Here is a 26,492-nt window from a genome sequence, read left to right on the forward strand (position 1 = left end):
TTAATTTATTGCCCACCCTCCTGGTCTTTCCACGAAGATACGAGTCAATTTATACGTTTCGTAAAGTTAGGGTGTTACACATATTTCTACGGATCATCAGAATTACAAGGAAAATTCACTAGTTTGTAGGATCAAAATTGAAAGAAGATATGAAAGTACACAAATTAAAAGATCGGTAGAAAAAAGATTACATTATTAGGATGAAAAAGCAATGTTAAGCCCCAAAATATATCCTTAAGAAAATAACTTTATCAATAATAGCGGCAAGAAGAATTGTACAAATCACTCATATAACATGACTTTTCGAAAAGGTACACCAAATAGAATGCTTATTTGGTATTTTGCATTAATCAACATAATTATACCTTAAGTATCTTAAATAATGAGAATAAGAACTGGAGATTATTTTTAGAAAACTAACTATACAAGCTCTATTTCAAAAAGTAGTATAACGGTGATCAAACTAAATTAATCAAGTTCTAGAATTCATACTTGTAACTTTGAATTTTATTAGTCCCCACAATTTAAGGGATCTTAATCCCCATTGGAAACATGCAAGCTCAAAATTTCCACCAAAAATCGGTTAATAGACAAAGAATTAGAATTAAAATTTTCAATAGACTACATTCCCACTTACAACGTTAAAGATCCATCCACCAAATATATAATATAATTACAAATTCAACATTAAGTGAAAGCAACAAAGAAACTGAATTTGTCTATTGCATGCATAGAAATACCATTTCGATTTTTCCCTTTGCTAACAAACAAAATTTGAAAAAAAAAGGTGAAGATAGAAACTTCCATTTTGATTTACCCATTTGGTCACAAAGAAAATTTGAATGGGAAAATCAAATTTTACCCATTTAAAACTAAATTTGTCTGTTGCATGAATAGAAATTCTCATTTTTATTTTTCCATTTTGTTAGAAATAAAATCAGAGGTATAAATTGAAGATAAGAATTGTCATTTCTATTTTCCCCTTTGATCACAAAGAAAATTGAATAGAGATGAACAAAGGGAGAAGAAATATCTTAAATTGTAGTAACACTTTCTATTAATGGAAGATGAAGAGAACTTTGAGTAGATGAAGCTCTGGGTTAGAAGCCAATGACACGTACGTTACATGTAAAGTATATAACTAGGTGTATTTGTAAGAATGAAAGTCATAGCTGAAGGGGAATCATCAAAGCTCTACCTAAAGGTACCTGCGACATAGCAGATGGTACAACTTTGTAAGCTATAATAATAATAATATAATAAAAAAGTAAAAAAAAAGAAGTAACGAGTCAAATTACCAAATTAACCCTATTAATTCACTTTACTTTTGGTACAGTTTATATATGATGTGTTAGTCCAACTCTTGTTGGCTTATGTGTATAGATAAAATGGGAGTCCTATGACCTTTGTGATTTATATTAAAGTGAAATTAATTTTATTCTAAACCATCATGATCAGTCGTGTGTCTTATGATAAAATACACACTTGACACACATCTTCATGAGAAAATGATCAAAATGGGTCCTTAATGTATTGGTAACTCTTTATTTCATTCTTATTATATTTCACTTGATGATTGAATGATCCTTACTTAATGTATGGTAAAATGTATTCATTTTGATCCTTATATTAAATCCAATAGATTTATCAAAACTAAAGTGTTAAACTTAACTGAATCCTACATAAATAACAAAGTTCACCATCATTATATTTTTTCTTAGCCCCAAAGAAACACTCCATAAAATTTAACATTATTGTCTTTATTTTCTCTAACAATTTAATTATTTTCTGTTGCTTAAAATTATTTTCCCTCTTAAACATATAATTTTGAGGAGGAGCACCTTCATTCATACTGTCTCCCTCCATTCTTCTTGCATTAGCCCTTCGTGTATTAATATCCTGAAGACACCAGAGAAGGGTTAGGAGAGGGAATTTATAGAGTTAAACTCTACGGCACGACATAAGAGTAATGAAAGAAGTGTAGTTTCCAAATCATCTTATAGCCTCTCATTCATAAATGTGGCGTGCTTCACACTATGAACAAGACTCTACTAGACGTGGCTTATGAGACATCATCCTAGAATCATTCTAAACCCTGTTCTCTGATGCCAAGTTTATCACGACTCGGGGATACACCCTAGATGTAGCATGGCGTACTAGACCCCGAAAGGCCTAACACGAGCCACTTAGCATATCATAACATAAAGTAAATAGAAATGACGCGGAAATTTTAAAACTTTTCTTTACAATCGAAGTCTTTTATAAAAGCAAGCGGAATACTAGACTTGTCTTAATATAGCCATCTATTACAATAGTTCAAATGAAAAGGGACACAACCCATACAAATTACAACAAAAGTGATATATAGCTAAGAAATTATTAGGTTACTAATTATTCACTTTTAGTGACAAAAATTATATTTCATGCTTAAATACATGAAAAACATACTTTTAGTGACGAAATGTTAAAAATCGTTGCAAAGTTTCGTCATTTAAAGTATCCCACCAAAACAAAGGATTGGTGCCAAATATTGAATACTATTAGCCACGAATTTAGAGTTGTCAGTGACACATTATTTTGTCACGAATGATGTTTCCAATTAGCGACGAACCATTTTTTATCCAAAATATAATTAAATTTTAGATACAAAAAACTTTTTGTCACAAAAAAATATATTGATACATTAGTGACAAATCATTTTTGTCCTAAAATTAGTTAAATTTTGAATACGAAAAACTTTTGTCTCGAAAATATATTGATTCATTAGTAACGAATTATCTTTTGTCCTAAAATTTGTTAAATTTTGGATACAATTTTTTTTTGTCACAAAAAACATATATTGATACATTAGTGACAAACCATTTTTGTCCTAAAATATGTTAAATTTTGAATACGAAATACTTTTTTCACAAAAATATATTGATGCATTAGTGATAAATCATTTTTATCCTAACATTAATTAAATTTTGGATACGAAAAAAATTTGTCAACAAAAAAATATATTTATACATTAGTGACAAATCATTTTTGTCCTAAAATCAATTAAATTTTGAATACGAAAAACTTTTGTTGCAAAAATATATTGATGCATTAGTGACGAATCATTTTTGTCCTAAAATTAGCTAATTTTTGGATACAAAAGCTTTTGTCGCACAAAATATATTGACACAATAGTGACGAATCATTTTTTGTCCTAAAATTTGTTAAATTTTTTATATGATAAACTTTATCGTAAAAATATATATTGATAGAGTAGAGACAAAGTATAATTTGTAGTTAATCATGGTATACTTTAGCTATAATTTTTTTGTATTCAATTATGACATTAGTTTTCGTCAATATTAGTTAAAACAATTACTGACACTTTGTATTGTTGTCTCTATTTACCTACAATTTAGTCACAATGAAAGTTTGTCAAAAAAATTATATATGTTTGAATGGCTACGACCTAAATTTCATAGTTGAATGGTGCAATTATTGGCTAAAAAAAAATTCTTGGTTATAATTATATAATCATTAATTATAAACATATTTTTAACTAAACAAAAAAATTAGAGAAATTATTTATTAGACCATACTCCAGACAAACAATATAGACTACATCGCATAGTAAAAAATATGGTCTAAACACCATTAAGATAGTCTGAATAAAAAAAATTGCAAACAAACCTTCCAAAACTATCAAGAGTCTCAACAACTTTTTAAATACTTGTCATACAAATGTAAAATTTATTGGAGCGATTATAGCTAACAAAAGTTAGATGCTCACTTCTAAGTTGTATTACAATAAAATACGATAGAGAACACAAATTTTCATCATGCACTAAAAAAAGACATTACAAATTTGTAGTGAGCACTAAACCACAATAGTCAATTTACGGTAATTAATTTAATCCCAACAAATTGATGATTAAATCAGTTAAAAAAAATTACTCTTCAAAAATACCAATAGTCAAAACCTCTACAACAAAAGTTACAATTATTATTATTAAAACATAAAAAAAAAATTGCAATCAAAACTCTCTGCAATTCGTTAGTATATTTCTTTTACTACATATGTGGAAAATATTAAAGTTTAAGATATTTTCTACTAATTAACTTGTAGACTTTATAATCAAACCAAAAATATATATATTGCCAATAAAAAATATTAGCATGGTATAACAACACAAGTATAACATTATAAATTAGTATCATTAGCCTTACTAACTAAATGTAAACACAACATTCAGTTCAATCATTCTAACATATGTTTAAGCGGAATTACATTATCATAATATCTAATTAAATTACAAGAAACTTTAATAATTTCAATAAGATTACTAGTTGCGACTGATCTTCTTGTGTCCGTGGTGATATGCATTCACTAGCTAAATTACTTGTGTGACTATCCAATTTAGGACAGTAACCGATACTAAGGAGTAGGATTCAAAGCAAGCCTTGACAATAATTTATATAAAATTGGGTAGTGTTTTCCCTTTTTTGGGCTTGTCTAAAAATATTCATGTCTTAGAAATCAATAACATATCCGACCAATATCGCCAAAAACAAGTCATAATAATCATCAACATTCTATTCAAAATATAATAATACTAAATTCATCTCAAAATACGAAAAGAAGTCTAATACTAGTCACAAGTCGATAATGACAAACAAATACACATGACAATAGTGAATTGACTAATGAAACGACTATAAGAGTTAAATATAAAAGAACGATATCGAATAAATAACTTCTTGCCCGTGCAAAGCAATTTCCGCTAACCAAAAATTTGTCAACTCGTGCACTCTAGCTAAAGAAAGCATCACCGACGTCACTTGTGATCTCTGTAATAAAATATAGCAGAGAGTGAGTCGCTAGCTCAATCAGTAATAGCAATTAACAACAGATGTTTATAATATAATAAAATATAATGAAATAAACATCCTTTTGAGAAATGGTAACAATAATCAGTCTCATTTGTTTCATATAAGCATAACTCAATTAACAATTCGGTAATAAAATTGATAAAAAATTACTAATGAGCTCACTCATTGCTAAGGAGGACTGAATTTCCAATGATCTCTCATACCACCACCCTATGGTTCTTATATTACTCGCAGCACCCCAGATATACAAGACTATGTTCAAATTGTTCAATGTTTAAGTTGATTATGAATAACTTTTCCCTATAGTCAATTAAGTGTAGAGACAACAAAGATACCAATGGAGTATGAAGAATGTATGACTTAAGCTGAGAGAACTCAAGTCACTACTCAAAAGGTTGAATAACAGAGAATTTAGGAATGTGAGGCAAAAAATTGACAATGTTAGGATAGATAGATACTCAAAGATAGCCCAGTAGCCAGAAGACCAGGCATAAGCATGATTGGTCTAATATATTTTCAACTACTTAACATAATTGAAACAGTAAGTTGGAAATGCATAATGTTCTAGAATGATGCAAAGCCAAAAGCTAAGTTACCACATGGTTACACTTTCATGGGAGGATGCTAACAACTGACATATTGACCAAATGGAGAATAAACGTGGAGCCAAAGTACGGCCTTTATAAAATCACCGGTGAAAGTACAGATCATTTATTCTTCTCAAGCAGTTATAATCTTAACATATCGGCAAGACTCATGCAATGGATTAGAAGACCAATGGTTACTTCTAAAACCTGGGAACTACATTTAGATTGGGCAACTCATAATCGAAAAGGGAGATCACACACTGTCAAGCTTCTTAGAATGGTTTTCACTGAAGCAATTAATGCCATTTGGATAGAGAGGAACTTGAGGATTTTCGAAAAAAGGAGCATGTATGTAGAGAGTACAGTTGGGGAACTAGTTTGCAATGTAAGAGCTTCCAATGGAAATCAACTCCTAGTCCAAGAACTCCTATTTTAATCAATTGAGCTAGACATTAAGATTAGGCTACGTAAATAACTATGTATACTGATTTAGATAGCTAGTTTGGAATTTAATCATATATAATCAAAAATATATGTACATATATATATGTCTGAATTTGTCACGCCCCGAGCTACCATCGAGACGCGAACACGGGACCTAGGATCACAAGTGACTCCAAGCTAACCCTGCTGGCATGCCATGAGCATACTAAGAATAATGATAACTGAAGCGGAAGCTAAATCAAGAAAATGAAAGTGATGGGAAATACCCATATACTAAACTGAATATATCAAATCTGAGAGTTTTAATACAAAAGAAATATCAAATTCAAATACTAAGCTGAATCTAACTATGTCTGAAAATAGCCTCTAACTGACTAGAAGTGTTGAGACATGCCCCAGCTAAGTCTAGCAAAACTCAAACTAAAGCAATGAAAACTAAAAGATAACATGACTATTGTCCTCATAGAATGAGAACTCACCACTGATGCTGCTGAACTGGAGATCGGAAACCGATCTAAGCGTGATCTAGATGCTAAGAACCTGAACCTACATCACGAGACGATGTAGCGCAGAGTATGTGTCAGTACTTGAAAGGTACTGAGCATGCAGGATAGAGTAAAGCTGAAATAAACACATAACTGAACAATCAATAAAGCAAGAGCATAATCTGAACATGATATAGATACTGAATACTGAGCTAACTGAATGCAATGACCAATTTATAACATGCTGAGACTGAATACTGACTGTACTGAAATATGGTCAATGCAATGGAGTCTGACTGGACTGTGGGAGCTACTAATAACCGATAATAAAACCACATGAGCTAAATGTGGAGTCCGATGTATAAGCCCCATCGAGAGGACCCAATACACCCGGCTAAAGATGTAGATGCATGCTGGTGTGATCACTAAAATGATGCCCACAGAGGGGACTTACAACCTAGGTGGCTCGTAGTTCTAGGACTATATGGGTGACTGACCCTAGTCCAACTCGGTATTATACTACTCCCAATAGATTTAATAATCAACATATTTTGACTGAATTTCTGTAATATACTATATAGTTCAAAACTGACATGCAAACTGAGAATGGACATTTATATACTGATAATGACACATTCAAGATTGAGGCATGTATATCTGAAATACTAAAATATCTAACCTAGCATGTGTAATTCAAGAACTAAACAAATACATAACTAGGGTTCTGAAATTCATGCAATAAATGAAGTAATAACATGATAATCTGATTTGGAACATGTAAATAACCAATTCATGATAATCTACTGAAGTTCTAGAAACCCTAGATCTAGTTAATAATAGGGAATCAAGAATTGACTGAAATCTAGGGACCTAATGGGCGAAAGGAACCCACTAATGAAATCCCAGATAACTGGTGACGAATTCCACGGAGAAATCCTTCGATTTCAGGGTTGGAACTTGAGGAAACATGTTGCGTTCTTGAACTAGGGTTGCTCGACCTTTTCTCCTCTTTCACTTCTAATTTTCTAAGTTTTTGATTAAAGATCTGACTTAGGTAAGTTCTAGTTATGTTTCTAGGCTAAAACAGACTGACACCATGAAATTTAGGGTTAAAACGATGAGGTTTAAAAGTCTAACGAAAAAGGAAAAGACAGAAAGACCCCTGACTTAAGCTGTAGACGGGCTGACCACGGCCATCTTCACGGACCGTGAAAGGGACCATGATCCGTGGAGTCCGTCGTGGTCTGGACTTGGTTCTGAAAACTTGGGGGTCTGGACTACGGCCACTACCACGGCCTGTGTGCAGGACCACAGACCGTGAAGATCCCCATGGTCCTCACTTGGGCTTAGGTTTGGAGGCTTCATGTTGGGAGTCTACTGGTTAAACTCCACGAAAACTCCCACTGACCGTGTGAAAGACCATGGACCGTGAAAGTGCTTGTGGTCTTCACATAGACCTAGGGCGTTCTAGGGCCAAGCTGGGGGGCCTATTGGTCTAACACTATGGATGCCACCACAGCCCGTCGTCGTGACCACGGCCCTGAAGGGTCCCGTGGTCTGATGCCTAGGCCTAGCGAAGTCCAAGTCTAGACCACGGGTAGGTCTACGGACCGTGGACCCTATCACGATCCATGAACCCTGCCGTGGTTCACCGCTTTAGGTAAGTTCTGCAAAAAATTTCCTGGGTTTGGTTTTTGAGGTGTTACAGAATTTCTACAAAAAAATATCACTGAGAAATAATTTTTTAATAAACTCCAGGATTGCCATAATTGACATAGCTTAGTTAATATTTTCAAACCACATGAAATTTCAAAAATAATCTCAATTATATTGAATCACTTCACAACAAGTTTAGGTAAAAAAACACTATAACTAAGATATTAGTAATATAATGATATCAACAAAAAAAAATAGATAAAACTCCAAATGAGTAATTGAAATCCAAGAGTCGATATAAAGATTTCAACATAAAGCATATAATAACATATGCAATTTGTCAAAAGAAGTTGATAATTATGCAGAAAAGAAAACATGTTCATCCATGAGGAAGCCCCGAAACTAAAAGCTAAACACAGTAAAACCATTTTAAACAAGGTAATAACACTAGAAATGTTAGTTGATTCACTATATTAGAGATAAGTAGCAACAAAAAGAGAGGCAAACCTGCAATTTCATCCCCTTCATATACATTTAGTCTGAAGATATGGATCCCTACATGAAAATATAAAAAACAGAAGCGGTTAGTGATGTAGGGGGGGGGGGGGCGTCTCTAAAGTAAAAACCTGATTTGAGGAAAAAAAGAATTATCCTTTGAATGCATAAAAGAAAAGTAGGGAAAGAAATAAATTATGAAGTAAAGATAAAAAATAATAAATTTTAAGTACTTGATAAGCTACTTGACCTTTACCGGCTATTACCTTCAAGTATTGACAAATAATTTTCACTAAAAGCGATTTTCATTGTAGTGATGAGACCACTACTTTGACAGTTTTCAAACATGATATACATAGTGCAGAAGAGCTATTAACATGTAATTGCCTTACAATTATGAGGTTACATCACAAGCCAATATCATCACCATCACTTGCTGTATCAGCTTTATTGTCATTAGTACCATTATTACCTCCATTCTCCCCATGATCACTAATGTACTCTATCATAGTTTCATCCTCTTGGTCAGAATTTTCTTTGTTATAATGAACTTCATGTTCTTTTTGAGCCTCTAATTCAATTACATTTGCATCCAAGATAACTGAATCAACATCATCTCTATATAGTTGACTCAACATATCCACTGTATCACAGAGAATTGAATTACTTTTCCAATGACATGTCTTGATACACTTCGTCATTTGTAATATGTAACTCATCACTTTCAGTCTCCAAAGTATCTTTCTCAGGCACATCATACAAGTGTCTATCTTGAAATTTGAGCACAATTTGCCAATTCTCTCCCAATTTTGGGTCATCAATGTAAAATACTTTCTTTGCTTGAGTAGCTAGTACAAAAGAATCACGTTCATACCAAAATCTTTTAACACAAATGCTCGTAAATTTTTTATCTTTTTGCATCCCTGTTTTCTTGAGAAGATCAAACCACTTGCATTTGAATAAGAGAATTCGATTTTTCTCAACATACTCTAACTTAAGGATGTCAATTATAATACCATAAAAGTCAACAACTATACCACAATTTTGACTTTTACGTAATTCATCGTGTCGTTGAATATGATACCTAACACCATTTACGATACAACCAGTATGTGTTCTTCCACGCACATCAGGTCCCATTGCCAAAGGATATAATTTCTTGATAGGTATTGACTTTTCCTTAGTATATAACTGCATAATCTATGAGAAAAACTTATTGTGTTCAATTAGTAAAGAAGAAAAAAATTTAAACACAACAACATGATTATTATCTAAAAATCACTTACTTTACATTTGAACCATAAAGGAAATTATTCTTTGTGCTTCTCATCTATATTCACAACAGCTTGGTTCAACAACTCTTCTTTATTCTTCCTACATATAATAAAAAATTATATAGAAATAATTAAAATAATAAAATGTCAACATAAATAAATAAAATAGAAAATTACTTACTCAAGAAAAGGTTTTGCTTCTTCGCAATTATTCAACACATACCACCAAGCTATATCTAAATCTTTGTTTGGTATGACATCATATTTTCAATCTTTATATGGCCTAAATCTCTTTGAAAATATGTCTAGAACAAGTTCACCATTGTTGCTAAATCCATCATCATTTCGATCTTCACGATTAAATCTTGTCTCAATGTCAGTAAGATACATTGAGCAAAATGTAAAACACTCATCAATAATATACCCTTGTGCAATAGAACATTCTGGTCGTGTCTTGTTTCATACATAACGCTTAAGCTTGCACAAAAACCTCTCAATTTTGTACATCCAACGATATTGTATTGGTCCCACATACATGGCCTCTCGTGGCAAATGCACAGCCAAATGTATCATAACATCAAAAAAAGCAGGTGGAAAGATCATCTCAAGCTTACATAATATAATAATTATATCCCTTTCAAGTTGTTCTAAGTCATCTCTTCTTAATGTCTTACAACATAATCGTTGAAAGAAATGGCCTAACTCAATTAATGCTAAAGAGACATCCTTATTTACAAATCCACGAAGAGCAATTGACAACACTCGTTGTAACAAAACATGATAGTCATGCCTTTTGAGTTTAGTGATCTTATCATCATCTACACTTACACACCCTGAGATATTTGCAGCATAACCATCAGGAAACTTAACCGATTTTAAAAATGCCCAAATGTTTTTCTCTTTTTTTTGACATACTATAACAAGCAACTGGCATTTATAACTAGAACCATCATGTTGTAACCATAGTTCTTTTCTTATGTTCATATCCTTAAGATCTAGTCTTGCTTTATATGTGTCCTTAGGTTTCCCATCAATATCCAATAGTGTCCCCAAAATACTCTCACAAATATTTTTTTCTATGTGCATAACATCTAAATTATGCCGCAATTTCAAGCCCTTCTAGTATGGTAACTCAAATAAAATACTTCTCCTAACCCAATTCAACTCTTCAGGAAGACGTTTCTTTTTCTTATTATTTGAGCGTTTTCCTGCTCTATAAGTACTGAGTAAATCCAATTGTTTTAAGACATCATCTTCTGAAGATGTATCCTTATTGCAAGTAGGACATGCCATATATCCCTTAGTGCTCCATCCAGATAAGTTACCTAATTCATATAAAAGATAATATATGTTAGTAGTAGTTTAAAACCTAAACTATAACATAGAACCTTCAAAAAATAAGATTCTCTACTGCCATGAATGGTTCAATACCGAGATTATGCAATATATTTACCATTACTATTTTACTATTATTATTATTCTTACATATTAGTTTTGTTGTTGCTGACAATGAGGGAGAAACTTTTGCTAAGCAGGAAATTCCTCTTTTAATATCGGATAGTTTGAATTATATTGGTAACTTAGCAAGTACTCGGCTTGACTGTAATGTTTCACGCCACCGGTCTTGTATGGATACATATTATTATATATAAATAAATAAACCCCCTTTCAACAACAAAAAAACTGTAATTTAAGAACTTACCATAAGCTGGAAAGTCATTTATAGTCCATAAAACAGCAACATGCATCTTGAAGCACTTCCCAGTTGGTGCATCAAATGTCTCTACACCATCACTCCATAACTCTTTCAGCTCATCAATCAAAGGACGCAAATAAACATCAATATCCTTTCCTGGTGCTTGAGGACCGAGAATAAGCAGTGACATCATCATAAATGGGTCCTTAAAGCATTTCCAAGGAGGAAGATTATAAGGAGTGAGAATAACAGGCCACATACTATACGATGTGCTCATGTTACCGAATGGGTTAAAACCATTAGTTGCAAAATCGAGTCATATATTACGAGGTTCTTGTGCAAACCACAGATGATTTTTGTCAAACTCTTTTCATGCTTCAGAATCAGCGGGATGTCTTAACACATTTTCCTCATCAAGATGGTTTTCTTTGTGCCACCTCATGTCCACACTTATTTTACTAGACATAAATAATCATTGAAGTCTAGGCTTTAATGGAAAATACCGCAAGACTTTATGAGGAATCTTCTTATCTTTTCCATTATCAATTTTCCACCTCGAAATACCACAATGTGGGCACTCTTGTCTATCTTTATATTCAGCCCAGTACAACACACAATCATTTTTGCAAACATTAATAGAAATGTATCCTAATCCCAAACCTTGTAACATGTTTTTAGCATCATAATATGACTTAGGAAGTCTCTCACCGGTAGGCAACACCTACACCTCTTTTAGTAACTCCAGTAACATATCAAACGGTTTATTACTCCATTGATTGTACACTTTCAAGTGTAGCAACTTCACAAGAAACGAAAGCTTTGAGAATTTCTTACATTCCGGGTATAGTTCACATTTAGCTTCTTCCACCAATTTGTCAAACCTTTTGGCTTCCTTCTCACTCATATTACCGCACACATTATTATCAGTTGTTGTCTCCTCCGAAAAATTGACAAATGATTTTCCACTAACCTCTTCTAATATAGTGTGAATTTCGTCATCATTGTCATGCTCTTCATTTTCATCTTCATTGTAAATCACTTCATCGTTATAACTCATTTGTTATTGTTCCCCATGGTATATCCATTGCACGTAGCTTCCCATAATTCCTTTATCAATAGATGGTCATACACTACTTCTTGTGTCTGAAAAAATACATTTAAATAATCTTGACACGAGCATCGAACTTTAGAATTTCGATCAAAGTGAGACCGAACAAGTTGCATAAAAGATTGGACACCCTCAACATATATTTTAGAGAACATTGCTTCATGCATCCAGCCTCTATCCAATCAACTGCACAAACACATCACTTATCAGATAAATATTATAGAAGAAGCACATACAAGATTTTTTAAAATAAAATAACTACGAAAAAAACCATTCCATCAATGATAGAATACTAGCAGAAATTAGCTTCTAGGTGTTTACTTGTTGATCTTGGAGAAATCTGTCTTTATGGGGAAGGATTAGCAGGAATACAGTAAACATGAGCAATATGTTTTCATGTTAACATTTTTATTAACAATAAATTTAGGTGGCTATACAACAAGGTGAACAATTTGAATCAGAAGGGAAAACAAGTGAGAGCCTAGAATAATGTTGCATCATACCTTCTACATATAACTCTTGAAGTTTTTCTACATTGTTCTTGATAAATTTTGTATCTAGTGTTGCATAGAAGAATAATTCAAAAGGGTAACAAGCATCTGAACAGTTCTTTACTCAATCTAAACAACTAATAGAAGAGCAAGCTACTAGGAAAGTTGCTATGCGTCAAGATTCGAGTTTCAACATTACTTACTTAAGGATAAGGAAAACTTTTAGTGGGGTGTACTGATACGATTTGTAATTTAATCAAAGTTTTGGCTTCTTAAGAAGTTGTACAGATGGCTATGAGGGTTATTGTTGGTGTTTTTTTAAAAATGGGGCAACACAAAAAGATTTAAAATTTCTCTCAATGGATTGAAATGACTTTCAATAGCTTTCAATAATTTTATTAAGCATTGAGTGGATTTAAATAGCCAACATAAAAATATAATCTGCATAATTTGAAATTTAAAACAACCTAAAATACTTTGACAATTCAAACAACCAAACTAAAATTCAAAATTCAAATTCATCTTAAACTAATTAACTTATTTTGCTAAAAACTACTGCAGTAACTAAAAGCAAACTTCAACACTCCTCCTTTGCTTTAGATACTGCAATTTAAAAAAGTTGCTCCTCCTCGATTTTTACTTCTACAACTTATGCTTGAAAATTGTTCTTCAGCTTGCATACTTTTGTAACATGACCGGCTTGTTTGCAATTTCCACATGTTGCATTAGGTCTCCAACAACAAAAAAATTACAAGTGTGTTTTTCTTTTGCAGTATTTGCAAAGAGGAGATTTACCTTTTTCTTTTCTGTTTTGCGCATTAAAGGCACCCTCAGTAACATTATCTTGCCTGAAGGCTCTTCTCTGCTCTTGTGCTTGAAGAGCACTTATTAGTTCTTCAACAGAAATAATAGAGAGATCTTTACACTCTTCAAGAGATGAGATTTTAGATTCGAATCTCTCTGAAATTGTCAGAAGAATTTTTTCTACTATTCTGCCATCTTTGAAATCCTCGCCAAGCAACCTGGTTTTATTAACAATAAAAGGAATCTTGTCAGAATACTTAACAATAGTTTCATCCTCTCGCATCTTAAGAGATTCAAAATCTCTTTTCAAATTTAAAATTTGCATTTGCCTGACTCTGTCACTTCCTTGATATTCTTTTTTAAATTTTTTCCAAGCTTCTTTTGCCGTCTCACAAGCAATGATTTTAGAAAAAATTGAATCCGCAAATGAATTTTGAATTACAGTTTTGGCTTTGAATTTTTAGTTTTATTCATCCGAATGAGATTTAATTTGAGCAAGGGTAGGATTTGCAGGGAGAGGTTGTAAGGGTACATCTTCCATTACAACTTCCCAAAGATCATAGGCTTCAAGATATGATTTCATTTTCACTGACCAAATCTGATAGTTTTCACTAGTGAAAATTTTTGGGGCATTCAAAGAGAGACTGTTGCTTGCCATTATTTTGGTTAAAAAATGATTTAGAAAAGCCTGTGCGTTGAAAAAAGCACCGGTTGAAAACATAGCCTTGATTGGTTAAAATGGGTAGCCCTATTGGGTTAAAAAGGTTGCCCTTAAGGGTTAAAAATGTATGGTAGTTCTTTGGAATATTTATCAGATCCCTTAAGATCAATAAAGCTCTTAATACCACTATTGGTGTTTTTTAGAAATGGGGCAGCACAAAAAGATTGAAAATTTCTCTCGATGGATTGAAATGACATTCAATAGCTTTCAATAATTTTATTAAGCATTGAGGGGATCTAAATAGCCAACATAAAAATATAATCTGCATAATTTGAAATTTAAAACAACCTAAAATATCTCAACAATTCAAACAACCTAACTAAAATTCAAAATTCAAATTCATCTTAAACTAATTAACTTATTTTGCTAAAAACTACTGCAGTAACTAAAAGCAAACTTCAACACTCCTCCTTTGCTTTAGATACTGCAATTTAAAAAAGTTGCTCCTCCTCGATTTCTGCTTCTACAACTTGTGCTTGAAAATTGTTCTTCAGCTTGCATACTTTTGTAACATGACCAGCTTGTTTGCAATTTCCACATATTGCATTAGGTCTCCACCAACAAAAAATTTCCAAGTGTTCTTTTCTTTTGCAGTATTTGCAAAGAAGATAATTACCTTTTTCTTTTCTATTTTATGCATAAAAGGCACCCTCAGTAACATTATCTTGACTGAAGGCTCTTCTCTGCTCTTGTGCTTGAAGAGCACTTATTAGTTCTTAAACAGATATAGTAGAGAGATCTTCAGACTCTTCCAAAGATGAAATTTTAGATTTGAATCTCTCTGAAATTGTCACAAGAATTTTTTCTACTATTTTGCCGTCTTTGAAATCCTCGCCAAGCAACCTGGTTCTATTAACAATAAATGAGATCTTGTCAGAATACTTAACAATAGTTTCATCCTCTTGCATCTTAATAGATTCAAAATCTTTTTTCAAATTTAAAATTTGCATTTTCCTGACTCGGTCACTTCCTTGATATTCTTTTTTTAAAATTTTTCCCAAGCTTCTTTTGTCGTCTCACAAGCCATGATTTTACAAAAAATTGAATCCGCAATTGAATTTTGAATTACAGTTTTAGCTTTGAAATTTTTTGATTTCTTCATCCAAATGAGATTTAATTTGAGTAAGGGTAGGATTTTCAGGAAGAGGTTGTAAGCGTACATCTTCCATTATAACTTCCCAGAGATCATAGGCTTCAAGATATGATTTCATTTTCACTAACCAAATCTGATAGTTTTCACCAGTGAAAAATTTTGGGGCATTCAAAGATAGACTACTGCTTGCCATTATTTTGGTTTTAAAATGATTTAGAAAAGCCTGTGCGTTGAAAAAAGCACCGGTTGAAAAGATAGCCTTGATGGGTTAAAATGGGTAGCCCTGATGGGTTAAAAAGGTAGCCCTTACGTGTTAAAAATGTATGGTAGTTCTTTGGAAGATTTCACAGATCCCTTAATATCAATGAAGCTCTTGATACCACTATTGGTGTTTTTTAAAAATGGGGTAGCACAAAAAGATTGAAAATTTCTCTTAATGGATGGAAATGACTGTAAATAGCTTTCAATAATTTTATTAAGCATTGAGCGGATTTAAATAGCCAACATAAAAATATAATCTGCATAATTTGAAATTTAAAACAACCTAAAATATCTCGAAAATTCAAACAACCTAACTAAAATTCAAAATTCAAATTCATCTTAAACTAATTAACTTATTTTGCTAAAAACTACTGCAGTAACTAAAAGCAAACTTCAACAGTGCTCCTTTGATTTAGATACTGCTATTTAAAATAGTTGCTCCTCCTCTATTTTTGCTTCTACAACTTGTGCTTGAAGATTGTTCTTTAGCTTGCATACTTTTGTAACATGACAGGCTTGTTTGCAATTTCCACATATTGCATCAGGTCTCCACCAACAAAAATTTTCCAAGTGTTTTTTTTTTTTTTGCAGTATTCGCAAAGAGGATAGTTACCTTTTTCTTTTATGTTTTGTGCATAAAAGGCACCTTCAGTAACATTATCTTTCTTGAAGGCTCTTCTCTGCTCTTGTGCTTGAAGAGCACTTATTAGTTCTTCAACAGAAATAGTAGAGAGATCTTTACACTCTTCAAGAGATGAAATCTTAAATTCTAATCTCTCTGAAATTGTCACAAGAATTTTTTCTACTATTCTGCCATCTTTGAAATCCTCGCCAAGAAACCTGGTTTTATTAACAATAAAAGGAATTTGTCAGAATACTTAACAATAGTTTCATCCTCTTGCATCTTAAGAGATTCAAAATCTCTTTTCAAATTTAAAATTTGTATTTTCCTGACTTGGTTACTTCCTTGATATTCTTTTTTTCATTTTTCCAAGCTTCTTTTGCCGTCTCACAAGCAATGATTTTACGAAAAAATCGAATCTGCAAATGAATTTTGAATTACAGTTTTAGCTTTGAATTTTTTGGGTTTTTCATCCGAATGAGATTTAATTTGAGTAAGGGTAGGATTTGCAGGGAGATGTTGTAAGGGTACATCTTCCATTACAACTTCCCATAGATCATAGGCTTCAACATATGATTTCACTTTCACTGACCAAATCTAATAGTTTTCACCAGTGAAAATTTTTGGGGCATTCAAAGAGAGACTGCTGCTTGCCATTATTTTGGTTTAAAATGATTTAGAAAAGCCTGTGCGTTGAAAAAAGCACCGGTTGAAAACATAGCCTTGATGGGTTAAAATGGGTAGCCCTAATGGGTTAAAAAGGCAGCCCTTACGGGTTAAAAATGTATGGTAGTTATTTGGAAGATTTCACAGATCCCTTAAGATCAATGAAGCTCTTAATACCACTGTTGGTGTTTTTTAAAAATGGGGCAGCACAAAAAGATTGAAAATTTCTCTCGATGGATTGAAATGACTTTCAATAGCTTTCAATAATTTTATTAAGCATTGAGGGGATCTAAATAGCCAACATAAAAATATAATCTGCATAATTTGAAATTTAAAACAACCTAAAATATCTCAACAATTCATACAAACTAACTAAAATTCAAAATTCAAATCATCTTAAACTAATTAACTTATTTTGCTAAAAACTACTGCAGTAACTAAAAGCAAACTTCAACACTCCTCCTTTGCTTTAAATACTGCAATTTAAAAAAGTTGCTCCTCCTCGATTTCTACTTCTACAACTTGTGCTTGAAGATTGTTCTTCAGCTTGCATACTTTTTGTAATATGACCGGTTTGTTTGCAATTTCCACATATTGCATCTTGTCTCCACCAACAAAAATTTTCCAAGTGTGCTTTTCTTTTGCAGTATTTGCAAAGAGGATAATTACCTTTTTCTTTTCTATTTTGTGCATAAAAGGCACCCTCAGTAACATTATCTTGGCTGAAGGTTCTTCTCTGCTCTTGTGCCTGAAGAGAACTTATTAGTTCTTAAACAGAAATAGTAGAGAGATCTTCAGACTCTTCTAGAGATGAAATTTTAGATTTGAATCTCTCTGAAATTGTCACAAGAATTTTTTTTACTATTTTGCCGTCTTTGAAATCCTCGCCAAGTAACCTGGTTTTATTAACAATAAAAGAAATCTTGTCAGAATACTTAACAATAATTTCATCCTCTTGCATCTTAGGAGATTCAAAATCTCTTTTCAAATTTAAAATTTGCATTTGCCTGACCCGGTCACTTCCTTGAAATTCTTTTTTTAATTTTTCCCAAGCTTCTTTTGCCGTCTCCCAAGCAATGATTTTAGAAAAAATCAAATCCGCAATTGAATTTTGAAGTACAGGTTTAGCTTTAAATTTTTTTGATTTTTTCATCCGATTGAGATTTAATTTGAGTAAGGGTAGGATTTGCAGGGAGAGGTTGTAAGGGTACATCTTCCATTACAACTTCCCACAGATCATAGGCTTCAAGATATGATTTCATTTTCACTGACCAAATCTGATAGTTTTCACCAGTGAAAATTTTGGGGCATTCAAAGAGAGATTGTTGCTTGCCATTATTTTGGTTAAAAAATGATTTAGAAAATCTTGTGCGTTGAAAAAAGCACTGTTTGAAAAGATAGCCTTGATGGGTTAAAATGGGTAGCCCTGATGGATTAAAAAGGTAGCCCTTACGGGTTAAAAATGTATGATAGTTCTTTGGAAGATTTCACAGATCCCTTAAGATCAATGAATCTCTTGATACCACTGTTGGTGTTTTTTAAAAATGGGGCAACACAAAAAGATTGAAAATTTCTCTCAATGGATTGAAATGACTGTCAATAGCTTTCAATAATTTTATTAAGCATTGAGGGGCTTTAAATAGCCAACATAAAAATATAATCTGCATAATTTGAAATTTAAAACAACCTAAAATATCTCAACAATTCAAACAACCTAACTAAAATTCAAAATTCAAATTCATTTTAAACTAATTAACTTATTTTGTTAAAAACTACTGCAGTAACTAAAAGCAAACTTCAACAATTATACAACTACGTTGGTTAGTCAAGGAGTTACAATTAGTTGATGACATCTAGAGCTTCAAATAGACCGTTATAGTTTCTAATTACTAGTTTCGCTGTTTCATATTTTTTCTAAGTGTAATTTTTTATTTTCAGTTCAGCCTTCTCACTGATAAAGGCTATTTGTGTTCACATTTAGCTCATTTGGATCTTCTCAATGAAAATATCTCTTAGTTATCTTTAGTCTAGTTTAGTTCTTACTTAGAATTTCTTCTCTGATTCTCACATTGTATCATAAGACAGATTACTAACAAGCACTTTTCTAATTTTGCAAATTGTATCATAAACTAGATTAGTAATGAGCAATGCAAGTAAAATTATGAAAAAATAGTTTTGCACAATAGAAAGAGAATTTAAATATTACTTAGCAACTATAAAAAAACTCATGTGAGTTCGATACTATCACTGTTTTCTCCATAGCTTCAGCCGTAGGGAAACCTATGGTTGTTGATAAAGCAACTAAGGATCAAACTCGGCCAAATGTTGCTCAAGGTAAAGGTAAAGGTGAATTTATTAGATGATTTCCCAGAAGGAAATAAGTTATCTTGTAGATATATATATATATATATATTTTGATGACAAAGGAAACCCGCAGCCGCTACTCTTTCGGTGCGCACAGGGTAAAACCCCCGCTCCTATGCAATAGCTCGCAAACCACATAGGAGAGGTAACGCACACTAGGCAAGCCCAGTGCTACGAGCTCGATCCAGAAGTATCTTGTAGATATATTAAAACTGGGAAACTCACAATAGTTTGAAAAAAAATTCACTATGGCTTTTGCCGAAGTATTGTATTGAATTAAAATTTTAAGAACATTCTCTAGATAATTTTCATGCTAAGGAACAGAGAGAATAAAAGACGTGATAACCAAGTGCAAGGTGATGCAAGGGAAACACTTACTAAAAAAGAGGTACTAATGGTTCTAACAATGAAAAAAAGATTTCAAAATGGAATTCTACAACAAAAAAAAGAGGATGTAGTGTCGCAAGTCAATAATTTGAAGCAGCAATCAATTACTCTCGTGATTGCAACGCAATGTGTCATGGCTGGAACTTTAGATGATGATCAAGATGTTGTTCATATTGTTGATCCAGCCATGATTGTATTGCCGAAACTCGATAAATCTGGACAGCAATAATGTGGAACTGAATCTGTGAAAAACAGTGTCGTTGCCGGTCCTAAAGAAGCTGATGAAGGTATGAAAAATGCAGCTAAGCATGTTATTTTTGTGAAGCAATTCTTTGATGAACAAGGAAATAACAACATTGCAGTATTTTAGTGATGAGTGGACTGTGGCCTCTCACAAGAAAACTGGTGGTTCTAAGTATCCAAACAACCAGTTGCACCATCAAAACGATGCACATGCTGGTTTTGATGGAAGTAACTGTGTAGCTGAAGGTACATAGTTTAATGTGCTGAGAGATGAAAATTTTGGACGACAATTGATAGAGAATGAAGCTGGAGAAACGAATGTAGACCAGGTTGTTGGCAAAGATGCCCAGGAAAAATGCACTTCCACAAATATTTCTCCATATGTAACGATAAGCAAGGAATAAATCACTTCGGATCATTCTACACCATCTTTGATTGACGCGAGTAATTCTAAACAAATTTGGAATGAATCAAGTGTTGCTGAAGTGTGGAATTTTAAACAGCTCGAAACAGAATGAAAAAGATTTGAAGCTGCTACTATCGAGAAGGAGCAGAATCTGAATGAGAGGCAACTGGCAGCCGCTGAGGATAATGTAACAAAAACTGTTTTTCGGCACTTGTGACTGCTATTTTTTTTTTGAAATAAAAAATCTCAAGGCTAGAAAATGTTCAAAGGTGCAATGACAAATAGACCAAGAAAACTAACAGAATTCAGACAATCATAACTAGATAAATGAGAAAGGCAGAAAAGCCATGAACACTAACTAGTCTATGATCAATCTGCAGGCTCATCAACTTCTGGGGTCTCAAGTTCAGTCGTCTCTTGCTCAGCGTCCTGCATCCCGTTCTCGATTTTGTTTCCTTTCTTAGACTTATAGTACACACTCATGAAGGATTCAATGGCTCTGTACTTTCTTCTGCAGTGCTCGTACAGGCCTCCATCAAACATCCTCGAGAAGTTCTTCTACTCAGCTCGGGGACAGCGTATTGTGGCTGGAATCCATGGTTTTCAATCAACCAAGTCTCCAACCTACGGACTGCCTCTATACCATCAAAGACCTCACCCCTCAAAATAGGTCCAGGAGCATAGTAGAAACCAACATCGGAGTATATTGAATGTACATCATGGGGTATATTTCAAGAGGTTGAATTAAGATACTACTACTATTTATACAATCAAACTAGTAATATTTTACATTTCAATGGCTAACAACGTTCAGCCTCGCAAACAAACACCAAGAAAGAAAACCCACACTTGCAACCTTTGCTTTATTATTTGTTGCTGAAAGTTTAGACCCATTACATGTCCTGCCTCATTAAATTATTTAATAGATTGAGTTTCATCGCACCCTCGCCCTGCCCTATTTTCATCCCTACTTATGGCAAATCAGTTCATAAATCAAAACTCAGTATTCTATTGAATATAGAGGAAAAGGACAACAAAGTTTAAGGAGAGAACTGAATTGAACCAAACATGAGAGTTACCAGAGAGAATTGATGGCGACAAACCAAGTAGGCGAGAAAAAAGATGCAGCGTCTAGGGATGTCAGCTGCGGCATCTTAGGATGCCAGCTGCGGCGTCGTTTCTGAGAGAAAAACAAGAGACCACGCACAATCCCTTAATTAATGAAAGGGGTGGCCTTTTTTCTTTCAGGATTAAAATTATCAGTTTTAATAAGAACCTAATTGTGACTAATGTTATGTGGAAACAAAATGCTAATCACATTAAAATTTGTTTATTCATTTATGATATGGAGACAAATAAATTAGGTATTTATAATTCAATTCGATTTATTTTTTAATTTAAAAATAAACTTTATTAATTACATCCGAATTTTGTTATTTTAGTTTATTTTGGTCTTTTAGATCTTTTTATTACACATAAAATTCAAATTTAGTTAATTCACTTTATTTTGGTCTTTTAAATCCTTTTGAAGATGTCATTAATAAACTTTTGTTTGGTTGTTGCTATTTTTTTTCTATCTTGTGAATACTAAATATTCCTATTATTATAATGTCAATTTATAGTACATTATAAACTCAAAATCGATAATAGCTTTATTATTTTGGCAAGTCATATGTTTTTTTCATACTAGTTCTCAGACACGTGCATTGTACGTGTATTTTATGCTAATTAGTATAATTTTAAAAAAATAATAGAGAAGGGAATAAAGAGATTGACCACATGCGAGAATTCCAAAAAAATGACCAAAGAAAATAAGTCAGATAACATAAAACAAAGTCTCAAGATTAAAAGCGCAAGCAATGAACAAAAGAGAACAAAAATTATTAAGAGCAGAACAAAGGTAAAAGAAATTAATATAAAAAGAATATACTTTTGTTGAGAAAGTGCTAAGAATACACCAAATATTGAGTATTTTTTTAAAAAAAATAAAGCATTTAATAATTTGACAATAGCCCAAGGTCATTGAGCTTCCTAAATCAAAGTGATTAGATGAAGCCAAAAAGATCATTGAACCCAACTATTGTAACTTTCACCACATCTTCCGGTACCCCGGTCCACATAAAAAAACATTTTAAAGAGAAAATCATGGCGTTAGTGATGGATGAAAATATTATCATTGATGTTCGAGAGATGATTGGTGTAATTCATGCTAGTGTCAAAGTTAACAAGAAATTTACAACATCATAAGCTCTACGATATAGGCTCTCTATTGCATCACCAAAGATTGAAGAAAGAACCATCATGCTACAATTTGAAAGTTTTGAACAATTTAAAATTTCCACCTTGCTGAAGAAACATCAAACTTGTTAAAGGTAGATGACATCCCTTAAAACATCAAACATATTTAATCCAAAATTCTAAATTTAATTTTGAATATAGATGGATGGTAACCTCTTAGAATCCTTGCAATTAAACTAAACGGTCATGAAAAGTACTTGAGAAGCAAGATAATGGTTAACTTAATTAACCAATTCCCACAAACTTAATCCTATTATAATTAAATTTGTACGTAGTTATACAATTTCCTATTTGTTTGGTTAAATTGCTATACATTAGCTACGAGCTAACTTGTCGTCACAACTAATATAATATATAATTTTACTTGTATTACATACCATACTAGTGATTACATTATACCTTACTTATTCTACGTTACATTGTTCTCATATGGAAACATTTATTTATAACTATTGATCACAGTTGATTGACCTTAACTCATCAAAATACTACCCTTTTAAGGCATTTTGAATAATAGTTTCATGATGAAAAGTACTCCCATTTTGTGTTAACACCCAATTTGGCGTGATCGCATAGTTACTTTAATATTTTTTTTCATTTTGTCTTTACTTATATATCCTATTTTATTCTTCACCCTAACTTTTTATAGAAGTTCTACCACGTACCCTATTTTTCTTGTAGGGTTATCATTCAAATTGTTGATATGTGACATTATGTAACGACGAAAAATAATACAATACAAATGTTGTATTCATTAAAATAATACAATACGATACATAATGAAACAAATCGTAACAAGCGTCAATTAAATAATATACAAAACCGCAGCAACAACAAAATCAAAAATAATTATTAAAGAACAAATTCCAAAATCAGAAGTTAGAACACTAATTACCAAAGTCAAAATAAATTACTATTATACGAAAGACTCATAAAAGGAGATACACACAGAAAACATTAGTAAGTAGTGAACTTCTCCCACAGTTTAAAGCCCAAATGGCTTGAAACCTTATTTAGTTGAGAAGCAAATGGTCTTGCCCAAACCCGGACCAGGCCCAAACAAATGTATGCTATCTAATTAGGAAAGTAAGTAAATTTTTTTTCTAAAAAGAAACACCAAAAATCTGATAGATTGATGTATGGAAGCTTCTTTGAGTCTCTCATCTTCTCCTCCTTGAAGCTCCCAGCTAATCTACTGATAATGCTCACTGAGCTCTCTCCGATGAGCCACTGTCTCTACTTCCTCTGATGAGCTTTCAATTTCTTAATGCAGCTAAGCTTCTTGCTTTACAGATGTGCTCAATGTTACAGGTATGATATCCACTTCCTTCATCTATTATGATATATATTTTTGTATTGTTTCATTCACAGCTTAGTGTTGGATATTGTAAATTCGATCAGATCTATTTCATACTTCAAATTAGTGTTGTGCTACTTTTTGGAGCAAATTTTAGCTAAACAACACAAAGATTGATGTGCACTCAAATAGACAAGCAAGAGAATTATCATTCTTAGGCGACCTTTTTTTTTTCTCTAAAAATGGCTTTTAATATTTTATTTTATTTCAAAAGTTCATTTTCGAGTTTCGACACTACGTACGAGTTAAGCTCATTTTGAAATTGATTTATTTGGATGCTTAGTTATGGACATTTATACCCTTTTGAAATATATTAAAATAATTATTAATGTTAATAATATACAAAACTCAGGTTGGTCGAGCACTTCTCCACCTCCTAAGTTTCAGGGTTAATGGGTTAATGGGTTAATTCGAGGAACAACTTCCTTCACTTCTTCAAATTTGCCCACCAAAGAAAGTACAGAAAGCCAAAAAATGGAGAAAGAAATTGTCTTTTGGTGCTTAACTTTTTTAGGTTTTTGGCTCCAAAAGAATTTCAGAATAACCACTATATATTTGAGAAGTTTCATTGCAAAATGAAAGAATATCTGAACCTCGACAAGAAGATCAGGTATGTTTCAGTCTTCCCACTTTATGTTTGAATAAAATTAAATAGATCATTATGTGTAGAATCATATATTGAATGATTTGTTCATTGATTATTTGTGGCACCTTCATTGACCTTGCTTTATTTTTGTCTCATAAGATCATTTAGAAGAATACTCGAATTTACTGTGTAGATTACAGTTTCAAGTGGTGTGAATATTTACAATTGGTGCATGACACACACTAGTGAAGTATAACACTATTCAGGCTTCTATTTAAACAACTTCTCATTCGTTTTGTCATATATTGATGTTTTCTCCTCAGATTTCTAGGGAAGACCGGGTGGATTGTGAAAACAAGTATTTAAAGTCTGTCACATTATGCTTCTGGAACTTGACACTTAGAATTAAGATAGGGTAATGGAACTTTCTATCAAGATGAACCAAACCAAAATATTTGCAGATGAATATTATGTAGGGCAATTTGTTCTTGGTTAAGAAACAATTTTACTAACACCAAAGTGGGAACTACAAAATAAAATAGGACTAACCCCTGTTTCTCATAAGTTTCAGTTAACAAAAAATAATAATACAATTTGAAGTATCAACTTCACTTTTGTCTATCTATTACTAGTGATGTCAATACTATCCTACTACATTTTAGCTAATCAATTTGGTATAACATTTGAGCTCCAATCCTTCCAATTCTTGCGGCTTCTTTTGGTGGTAACCTTGAGGTATATGGTTGAGCACACGTAGAACAGACTACCATGACTTCAGAAACCTCCCCCTTATGGACAACTATTTCTCTTGCTACCCTAGTCTCCTGGTAGTGAGTGGCCTCCATGGAATCTTTTCATGTACTTTTCCCTCCAGATTAGTGATACTACCATAGAAAATAGGTAGCCAATGACGGTTCACTTTCTTGAGTCTTTTCTTTTTCCATTTTATGCTCAAGTGACCTCTACCTGCTAGCTTCTGATCAATCTAGGTTCACCTATCCAGCATAACATTCTGGATCACAACTTTTGGGTAACGTTGCATTCAAAGAAAATGTGGTCAATGGTTTCTTCAGTTGTGTCACATAAAATACAAGGAGAAACAAATATCCCAAATTTCAGTAGTCTTTCTAAAATGCTTAGTCGTTTTTGCTAGCACAACCAAAGACAAAACTTATGTGTCACGATCCAACCCACCGGGCCGTGCGGGAACCTACTCTAAGACCTAAGTAGGAGAATCCTCATATCTCAATAATTAAAACATGCGAAAAATTAAAGAAACAGAGATAAGTATAAAAATATGATTTTATAAATACTAACTTTAAACACTCTTTTAGTTAAAACTTGTAAAGTAAATTAACAACTCCTAAGGATCTAGTCTAAACAAGTACAAGAGTGACTAAGAGTAAATTTGAACAAGATAAGACATAGCTCCGACCATGCGGAAGGAAGAATAGAAGCTGGTGGAGAATTACTTCGTCTTCACCTAATGGAACGTCACCAATCCTGCATCAAGACTATGTCGAAAGACATAGCAAGAGTAGTATCAATACAAAACACACGTACTGGTAGACATCATCGG

The 26,492-nt window shown here is 32.7% G+C and overlaps 1 protein-coding gene across 1 annotated transcript; it reads right to left on the bottom strand.

The window, feature by feature from the left end:
- Nucleotides 1–12,663: 12,663 nt before the first annotated feature.
- On the bottom strand, nucleotides 12,664–14,192 carry LOC125821014 (uncharacterized). The gene is made up of 2 exons (XM_049500443.1): nucleotides 13,901–14,192; nucleotides 12,664–12,800 (listed from the first exon to the last, which is right to left on the bottom strand). The coding sequence occupies exons 1-2, from the start codon at nucleotides 14,190–14,192 to the stop codon at nucleotides 12,664–12,666; spliced, it is 429 nt and encodes a 142-aa protein (XP_049356400.1).
- Nucleotides 14,193–26,492: the final 12,300 nt, after the last annotated feature.

This window comes from Solanum verrucosum, unplaced genomic scaffold (genome assembly GCF_900185275.1).
Source record: "Solanum verrucosum unplaced genomic scaffold, falcon-dt-bn FXZP01000050.1, whole genome shotgun sequence".
NCBI lineage: Eukaryota > Viridiplantae > Streptophyta > Magnoliopsida > Solanales > Solanaceae > Solanum > Solanum verrucosum.

What these genes read in the sequence shown, in the direction of transcription:
- LOC125821014 (XM_049500443.1), bottom strand. Translation starts at nt 14,192, where the DNA reads ATGCGAGAGGATGAAACTATTGTTAAGTATTCTGACAAGATTCCTTTT. An exon ending in GCAAAACAGAAAAGAAAAAG is followed by an intron (nt 12,801 to 13,900) that starts GTAAATCTCCTC and finishes GTGTTTGTGCAG; the next exon opens with TTGATTGGATAGAGGCTGGA.